Source organism: Herpailurus yagouaroundi, unplaced genomic scaffold, assembly GCF_014898765.1.
Source record: "Herpailurus yagouaroundi ecotype Mexico unplaced genomic scaffold, PumYag 159, whole genome shotgun sequence".
Taxonomy (NCBI): domain Eukaryota; kingdom Metazoa; phylum Chordata; class Mammalia; order Carnivora; family Felidae; genus Herpailurus; species Herpailurus yagouaroundi.
This window is the reverse complement of record NW_024412400.1, coordinates 76,198,706-76,208,051: the sequence shown is the minus strand read 5'-3', so window position 1 is coordinate 76,208,051 and position 9,346 is coordinate 76,198,706. Positions and strand designations below refer to the sequence as shown.

Genomic DNA, 9,346 nt, shown 5'->3' with positions numbered 1-9,346 from the left:
TTTCATTCCTTTTTATAACCAAATAACAATAGTATTCCATTGTGTGAATATACGAAATTTACTTATCTATTCGTTCGTTAATAGACATTTGGGTTGTTTTAACCATTTTGAATAATGTTGCTATGAACATTGTATACAAGTTTTTGTGTGGACATATGTTTTCATTTCTCTTGGGCATGTATCTAGGAGTGGAATTGCTGGGTTATAGGGTAATTCTATGTTCAATACTTGGAGGACCTGCTGAATTGTTTTCTGAAATGCCTGAACTATTTTGCATTCTAATGTGGGGCTATTTCTGGTAGACGATTTTATGAGTTTGTTCTGGACACTTGAGCCTTCAGAGTACCATGAGAATGAGTGTGTCATGATTCTGCCTGGATCCCACCGTTCAACTACTGCTGCACAAACACCTGGGCCCCTGAGGCCCAACCTGCTTTGATTCTGCCCAAATGTAACTCCAGAGGTGCATTGTAATTAGACCCAGCAAGTCCTCCATCTGTTCATATATTAGTCATCCTTCAGAGTCCAAGTCAACACTGCCTCCTCCACTAGCTCAGTGGTTTCAACGCTGGCTGCACATTAGAATCTCACGGGCAGCTTCCAAGTATACCAAATCCAGGGTCCACACCAAAGGTTCTGATTTCATTGGTCTGGGATAAGCCCTGGGGGCTAGGATTATTTAAAAGTCTCTTCAGATGATTCCAATGCGCAGACAGGATCGAGAACCATTGCTCCGGCTAGAAGAATCTTTTCTCCTCTGAACTGTACAGCAGTTTCTTTATTTCTTTTTTTTAATCTTTATCTCATTTATTTATTTATTTTGAGAGAGAAAGAGAGCATGTGTGCAAGCAGGGGAGGGGCAGAGAGAGGGAGAGAGAGAGAATCCCAAGCAGACTCTGCACTGTCAGCTCAGAGCCCGATGTGGGGCTTGATCTCATGAACTGCAAGTTCATGACTTTTGAGTTGATACCAAGAGTCAGATGCTTAACTGGCTGAGCCACCCAGGCTCCCCTACAGCACTTTCTTTTTAATAGCACTCACCAAAACTTTCAAAACACATTCTATATTTAATTGAAATTATTTCACATATACATTTTATTTCTCCAGCTGGGCCATAAGCCCTTGGAGGACAGAGCTCTGTTTGAGTCATCCTGAAGTCTCCATTTGTTAAGGGACATTTGTTTATAGCACCACCTGTGCCCCACCTGGTTCTTTTGTGGAATAACAGCATAGGAGCCAGCCAGACAGGAAGTTATCATGAAGCCTCCCCTGGCCACCCACCTAAACTTTCAATCTCCTCCCCCATTTCCCATTCTTCCTTCCCTAATTTGATTTTCCCCCTTGGCACTTAGCACATACTCCATGTTTCGCATATTTATCTACTTTATTGTCAGTCTCCACCTACCCTCAGTGTAAGCTCTGTGAGTGCAGAGATTTTTGTCAGTTTGGCTCACTGCTGTATCCTCAGCACTCAAAACAGTGCCTAGCACATGGTAGGTGCTCAATAAATATTTATTAAAAGAATAAGTAACTATGTTAGCCTATATTTAAAAAGAGTTTTAACCCCTTTCCTCTATACCAGTCGATGAGTTATTATAAAGTATTCCTTTTCCAGTGAAAATTATATTTCTAACATAAACATGTATATTCTGAATTCATTATGTTTTAGAAATATAGTCCTATTTCTGAGAGAGTCTGCAGAGGTTCTATTTAAGCCCCGGAGCAGGGATTCTGGCATATTTGGGACTGTGTATGCAAATTGGAGCAGAGGAATGGGGTCTGGGATGGTCAGTTGATGCTGAGAGAACTTGAACACTGGGTTGCTCTTGCACCATTAGAATTCAGCTCCTAGGTGTTCCATAGAACGATGACTGTGATAATGGAGGAAGCCAAGAAGATCAGATAGAGACGGAAGAGGAAGGTGTCCATCACGTGGCTGAACTGCACCCACAGGTCAGCTAGCTGGGTGCTTGTCAATCCTGAGCCCCCATTCAGCTCTGCCTCTCTGGATCCCAGCTCCTTCCCTACCAACTGTCCTGGCTCCTTCAGTCCTGTGGAGAAGACAGAGACTCAGCTATGAAGTGGGAAGGAGACAGGTTTGGGGAAGTGGGAGACTGGGGACTCTACACCCAGTGTAGAGAATAGGGGCAGTGCAGACTTTCCTTACCAGGCAGGTGAGTGGACATGAGGCCTGAACCTGTATTCTCATTCCAGAGTGCAACAGGGCAGCACTTCCCTGGGCTGGTGCAAAGGAAGAGCAGAGAGTAGAGCCACGGAGGCATGGGTGGGGGCTGGGTGGTGGCCATGTGCAGCAGGTAGGTGATGAAGATGGTCTCCAGCAGGCTGACCACCATCAGGGACAGACACAGGGCAAAGTAGACACCTGGGATAGGGGTAAGGAACATGTGTGATTGAGGCCCAGAAGAACCACCAATCCCCCCTTTTCTGTGTCTCACACAGAAAGCCCTTTCTGAGATGACTGCTTTTTCCTTTCTGCCTTAGCTGCCTTGGCAGGTCGAGCCAGTGCACCTGTCTACCCTGCCTCCTTTCCCTGTCCCCTACTTTCCAACAGTGAGGAGGTGGGCATACTGATGAGCGGGGTGCCACTAGCAGGAAGTAGTTTATTCATCATGAGCAGGAAGACGTTGTAGCCCAGCAAAAGTGTTATCTTGAATGGGGCACGATTCTCGCTTTCTGCTGGCAGGTAGAAGCTGAGGGCATCAATGGAAATCAGAAAGCTGCTGGGTACCAGAAGGTTTATGACGTAGAGGCTGGGCCTGCGCCTGATGGCCACCTGGGGGGGGGGGGGGAGGAGAGAGCAGAGAACCAGGTGAAGCTAGGACTGAGGGGAAATAGGGATGATTCCAGCCCCTTCCTTCCTTGATGTTCTCAACCCAGCAGGGGCTCTTTCTGGGGCTGGATGAAGAAGCAGCTTTCACAAAAGAAAACCTGTGCCAGTGCTAGCAGGCTCAGAAAGGGGGGTTGATTTTGGGGACTTGGGAGAGAGGAAGGACTAAAGGTTGTGGCACCCAGCGGTTTTCTGGTCACAGGACAAGAAGTGAGAAGCTCTGTGACTTAGGAAGTTCTGATGAGGGAGGTAAGGGGGACAGACACATCTCACAGTCTCTGGGCTTACATAGAACATGATCTGGTCAAAAAGACTGGAGCCCACAGACATCTTTGGGGTGGCCTTGTTGATGCCCAGGAGCTCCCATTCCCCTTGTGTGCGGACGATGTCACGTGACGTGTCCGCTATCTCCCACACCTCCTTTTCCATGCCCAGCAACATGTTTTCCACTGCAGGGGAGACAAACATTCATTCAACACTCTGTTTAGCACCTGCTCTGTGCAGGGCTCAGAGAGATGAACTAGCAAACTGCTTTAGCGACCTCTTTCTGGTTGCCCCATAACACAGCTTCCTTGCTCCTCAGTTGCCTCTTTTCAATTTTGGGCTTTCTCAGAAGTCTTATCTCCTCCTAAGTTCAACTCCCCCACCCCACCACCCCCACACTCTCCTTTTTAGGCATTAGAAAGAATAAATTTGCCTGTGTGTGCTGTTTTGTTGTCCCATTGGTTGATCTCATTTTACCCCATCCCAGAACCCCCACTGCAACTCACCTGTATAGAGGAAAGAGCTAAAGGTGAGTGTGCAGTTCTGCTGGTCAAAGGGGAAGTAGAAGATGTCCAGGCTACAGATGCTGGTCACCCGCATTGGTTTGTTATACACAACGTGACCGTCATTAGTCACATATGCAGAGAGGCCTTCTGGGGTCTGATCCACATCCATGCTAAGTGGCAGAAGGGGAGAGAGGCAGGTGCTCTGGGTTTCACATCAGCTTAAGTTTCTCTCTTTTTTTAAAGTAGGTTCCATGCTCAGCATGGAGCCCAATGTAGGGCTCGATCCCATGACCCCGGGATCATTACCTGAGCTGAAATCAAGAGTGGAATGCTTAACAGATTGAGCCACCCAAGTGCCCCAGCTTAAGTGTCTTTCTTAAGGTGGGGCTTCCCAATGTTGCTCATTGTGGCCACTCCGCCATCCTTCCTGCCCACCACTTTTTCATTTCTGTGGGAGAAGTTGGTGAGCCGTGATTGTGCTCCTCTCTGAAATAAGTTTTGGTGGCCCCAACTGAATGGGTTTGCCCTACACTGCCCTGGCCTGCTCCTTGCAAAAGGATCTCCAATCCAGTATTCCTTAGTCCTGGTACCCACGATTCCATGATGAAGATGTCTGGGAGCCACAGGTTCTCAGTTGTCACAGTGAGTTTACTGATAGCACCACATTTTTCTGGATCCCAGCTGATGAATGGGTTAGTCCAGATCTAGAGCACAGAGCACAGAAGGTTGGTTATGGCTGATACCTGGAGCTAGTTTATGTCAGCATCTACCCTTCTGTTCCCATATATATATATATATATATATATATATATATATATATATATATATTCATATGTATGTATTTTTTCCTAAATGTATGTACTACAGGCATAGGATAAAACTTTAACCATTCCAGAAAGTATAATATAAAAAACAAGCTTCTCCTTTCTCAATTCACTCCAACTCAGTTCATAGCCCCATCTCAATCTCCTTTTTAACAGCTTCTTGGTATCTTTCCAGAAAATAAATTAATATATATTCCAGCATTCATTTTTATTTACACAGATAAACTCATACTTTGCACATTGTTATGCATGTAGCTTTTTTAAAAAACTTCATTCCTTTTAAACTCTGATTCCTCTTCTCTTCCTGGCGATAAGTTCCCCCTTCTCTAGCTAACAAAGTCTTATTGGCCTTACACTTCCCACTCAAGGGAAATCTTTGTTTGTTTTTAATTTATTTTTGAGAGAGAGCATGAGAGAGCGAGGGGCGGAGGGGGGTGGAGAGAGAGAATCCCACTAGGTGAATAGACAGAGGGAAAGAGAGGGCAGAACCTGGAGTGGGGCTCGAGCTCATGAACCAAACTGTGAGATCATGACTTGAGCCTAAGGCAGATGCTTAACCGACTGAACCACCCAAGCGCACCTCCCCCCTCCCCCCCCTCCCCCCCCACACACATTCAAGAGAAATCTTAAGCTGGGTGCTGGATACCTTTGGGCCCTGGAGCTTAGTTAGGGGTTCCCAACTGCACCCCCCCCTTCTTCCTATATTTTCCATTGATGTCTTTCAAAGTTCTTTGGCAGCTCAAAAAGCCATTTGTAATCAGTATGGGCCCTATTTTGGTTGGATTTGTCTATTCGCTCTGGCACTGCCAATGTCAACAAATGTGCTTTTTGCAAACAAGACCAGAAAAAAAAGGAAAGAAAACAAAACTGGACCTACATACCATCTTTAACCACAGAAATGATGTCAGCAGCTGAAGTTGTGCATCCTGACAAAAAAAGTCCCCATTTAGGATGATTAATGCCTTGAGATCAGGTCCCAGTCTATTTCTTGCCTTTGTTTCCTACGTGGTCCTGTGTGTCAGCTTTCAGTCACTGGTCTCAAAAGAAAGGTAGGTCCAAAAAATGTAGGTTGTATGGCAAACGTAGGGGAAAAAACCAGCATGGGACCCACTGGAAATATGTTTTTTTTATCTGCTTACAGGGGCAGAACTCAGGACAAATGTTCCCTTTAGAAACATCATGGTAGTGTTCTCCTTCGTGTCTCTCCAGCCCCTAGGATGGACATTTAACCTGTAGGGCATTTGAGGACTGATTGCTCACCACTAGACCAGTGCAAGGTTGGGTTATCAGGGTGAAGACTCCTTGTTCCCTACTGGCAGCCTATGGAAAGAATGTAGAACTCACCACATCCAGGATGGCAGACAAAGTGAAGGAGATGTTGACCTGAGTGGGGATGCTGTAGTTGATGACTGGACGGAAGTCCTTCTGGTTAAATATAGTCTGGAAGACAGCAGGGTCCACCCCATGTCGGTCAAAGCCTGAGCAATTGATGGTGAAAGTGTTTGACCTTCCTGTAGAGAGCAGAGGCCCCGTGAGGTGGGAATAGTGCTTTCATGTTTCCTAAGCGAGAGGAGTACCAGGGTTGAGGCCTGAGAACCTCTGCAGAGAAAGAAAATGTGGACATGGGTGGAGGCACGTGAGCCCCTCCTTCTGGGCCAAGACTTCTGAAGGCCAACTCCTTCCTGCCAGGCTGGAGAGGATGGGCTGGTCTGGTAGGCAAATGGTGGAAGTTGATGTGGTAAGCTGAACCTGGGCTCAGCCCTTTCTTCCTGTGCTTTGCTCCCATATAAAGCCTATTCAAATTCATATGCAAACAGCCTGGGGGGGGGGGGGGAGTCCTATTTCTTCTGTAGTCCCAACCCTGAAGTTTTGGCTTTTGTCTGACCATACATTTTTCTTTCTAGCTCTGTTATGATTCATTCTTATAGTCACTGAACAAAATTTCCCTAAAATTTTGTTTCTTAATTTCCTCTTCCCACTTTTACATTTCCCCATGTCCTGGAAGGAAAAGTTTAGAAAGAAGTAAATCATGAGTACATCGTAAGTGTGATGTAAAATATGTGGGAACTTAATGTTGCACTAATGTGAATTTATCAACTACCTACTATGTGCTGTGCTCTGTGCCTTCTCAAATTCAGTGACTTACTCAGATCTGTGGGAGCCATTTTCGTTATCACCATTTTGAGACTATTTCATTGATCATCTACCATGTGCTTGGTGGAGATGTACAATGAAATGTAAAAGCCCGTTGGCCCCCTTCACCCACATCCCAGCCCCAGATGACTGTGGTTATTCCTGTAACTGCGGCCCAGCAAGTTCTTTCTCGTACCTCATCCATTACCTCCCCATATCAGCTGACTCATAAGGTACATCGCCAAACTAAGGAGAAACTTATCCTAGAGGAAGAAAACATTTCCCTTTCCCCTCCACATCACCTCCTCTGCAATATCTTCCTGAGTGAGATGGGAAAGGAGCTATGTTATTGCCAACAGGACCCATATCACCCTGTTCATAGTTACTATATCTTGGTAGAAAGGAAAAGTTAGACACTATAAAGGGGTGGGATTGGAGAGGTGGTAAATGGAAGGACAAACAGTTTAGTAGATGCCTAGGCAGGCAAATGAAAGGGGGGTTGTGTGTACTGATCAGTGAAATGGGTTTTTCATCTGTTTCCAAGGAAGTCAAAACATAGATGTTACAGAGAAAGGAAATGTTTAACCCAGTTATTTTAGATGCTCCTAGTTCTGGAGAATGAGAGGATTTCTGGATTTTGCCCAGAACAGCATTCCCATCTTGTCCTGTTCTTGCCCCATCTTACCTGGAAGCAGAAGGTTGACAGTGAGGCAGAGGAGGAATGCCCCCCCAGAAGGCCACCCCCCTTCCATCCTCCTCTTCTGGACTCTTCTCTGGGGACTCACCAGGAGCCCCCAAACCCTTGAGCTTAAAGGAGCTCAGACCACACCTTGGTTCCTGGTTTTGAATAATGTGCATGACAGGTGACCACTCCCTGGTGAGAGGCTGTGGCCAGAGAGGTCACAGCAGAGTGTCCTGCTTTGCCCCTGTGTAAGTATGCCTTCTGGGCCCCAGGCAAGGGGAAGTAAGGCCTAAACCAGGGGAAAAGCACGTGTTTAGCAGGATGAGTTTGAAATCTGAGTTCCAAGTACCCTTCAGAAAAAATTGGGGACTTGGGAGATCGGGCAGGTAAGGCCATGGATAAAGGTCTCATCAGGTCCTTCTGGAACTAACTTGTGCCTCAGGGAAAGTGCATGGACTACATAGAAGGGGTGTGGTAGAGACACCTGCTAATCTTGGGGGGCAAGAACATGTAATTATTTTGTTGCATACTTGGAAATGTATTCTTTATCCACTTGTGGACATTTGGGATTATTGTCAATATCGAGCTAAAAATATGGAGAGAGTAAGTTTCTTTCTCTGGGACAGAATCCGGGCGGACAGATGTCTGTCCCCATGGCCAGCACAGCTAGTATGATCTGCATCATCCCTTGTTTGCACTATTGGGGCAGCTTCTTCAGAAGGTTTCCTCTACCTGTTTTACCCCCAGTCTAATCCTCCATTTTGCCATTCTCCTAAAACAGACCTCTCCTACTCGTGCTTCCTTACCCTAATGTCTCTAAAGGCCTACAGCTCTGGGGCCATGTAGGAATGTATGAGTAAAAAATCATTTGATGAACTTTTTGAAAATATCTGCACTCCCACCCATCCACCCCTGCGGAAGGTATGTGTATATTTATAAAATTTTTTTAATGTTTATTTATTTTTGAGAGAGAGAGCGAGAGCGTGTGCGCGCACAAGCGGGGGAGGGGCAGAGAGAAAGGGAGAGACAGAATCCAAAGCAGTCTCCAGGCGCTGAGCTGTTCAGCAGAGAGTCCCATGTGGGCCTCAAACCCACAAACCATGAGATCATGAACTGAGCGGAGGTTGAAGCTTAATCACCTGAGCCACCCAGGTGCCCCAGAGAATGTGTATATTTAAAAGCTCCCCAGATGGTTCTGATTCACACTCACTTCACTGAAAACCTTGGGGCTGGGCTGTGTTACCATACTACAAACAGGATACTGATATCAATATAGTCAAGATATGGAACTTTAACACCAGGATCCTTATGATGTCTTTTTTTTTTTTTTTAAAGTTTTATTTATTTATTTTGAGAGAGAGAGAGAGGCAGAGAGAGAGGATCCCAAGCAGGCTCCATTCTGTCAGGGCTGAACCCCACGATGTGGGGCTCAATCTCACGAATTGTAAGATCATGACTTGAGCTGAAATCAAGAGTCAGACACTTAACCAACTGGCCACCCAGGCTTCCCCTTATGTTGTCCTTTTATAGCCACAACCACCTTCCTCCCTCCCTATGTCCCCCTACCCCGCTAACTGGCAACCATGAATTTGTTCTCCATTTCTATAATTTTGTCATTTCAAGAATTTTATAGAAATCAAATCGCACAGTATAAATCTTTTGGGACTGGCTTTTTTTCACTCAATGTAATTCTCTGGAGATCTGCCCAGATTGTAATGGGTATCATTATGCACTCCTCTTTACTTCCCACTGGTATTCTATGGTAGGAATGTCCCACAGTTTGTTCAACCACTCACTTGTTGAAGGACCTTGAGTTTTAAGGGAAAACACTTATTTCTACTTTACTCATAACACTTCTGACACCAAATTGTCGGCTTTTTCCTCACACCGAGTAATTCTGACATTAACTGCCCAGAGTTAGTGCACACCCCTTGGATTGAGGGCTCATTCCCACAAGACTGACCCCCACTTCAGGTGCCAATCGCAAGTCAGGGCCTCCTGTACTTCTGACCGACAATAAATTGGGGATTCCCATAGCCCCCTCCTCAGATTCAATAATTTGCTATAACAGCTCACAGAACTCATGAAA

At 45.8% G+C, this 9,346-nt stretch overlaps 1 protein-coding gene across 1 annotated transcript; it reads right to left on the bottom strand.

Moving 5' to 3' along the window:
- Window positions 1–1,546: 1,546 nt before the first annotated feature.
- Window positions 1,547–6,607, bottom strand: LOC121034231 (5-hydroxytryptamine receptor 3C-like). The gene is made up of 8 exons (XM_040481138.1): window positions 6,589–6,607; window positions 5,787–5,953; window positions 4,030–4,322; window positions 3,619–3,788; window positions 3,137–3,306; window positions 2,536–2,794; window positions 2,159–2,440; window positions 1,547–2,051 (listed from the first exon to the last, which is right to left on the bottom strand). Exons 1-8 carry the CDS (start codon window positions 6,605–6,607, stop codon window positions 1,849–1,851), a joined length of 1,563 nt encoding a protein of 520 aa, XP_040337072.1. The 3' UTR covers window positions 1,547–1,848.
- Window positions 6,608–9,346: the final 2,739 nt, after the last annotated feature.

What these genes read in the sequence shown, in the direction of transcription:
- LOC121034231 (XM_040481138.1), bottom strand. An exon ending in TGTCTGCCATCCTGGATGTG is followed by an intron (nt 4,323 to 5,786) that starts GTGAGTTCTACA and finishes TCTGTGCTCTAG; the next exon opens with ATCTGGACTAACCCATTCAT. An exon ending in ACAGGGAAAGGAGGCAGGGT is followed by an intron (nt 2,441 to 2,535) that starts AGACAGGTGCAC and finishes GACACAGAAAAG; the next exon opens with GGGGGATTGGTGGTTCTTCT.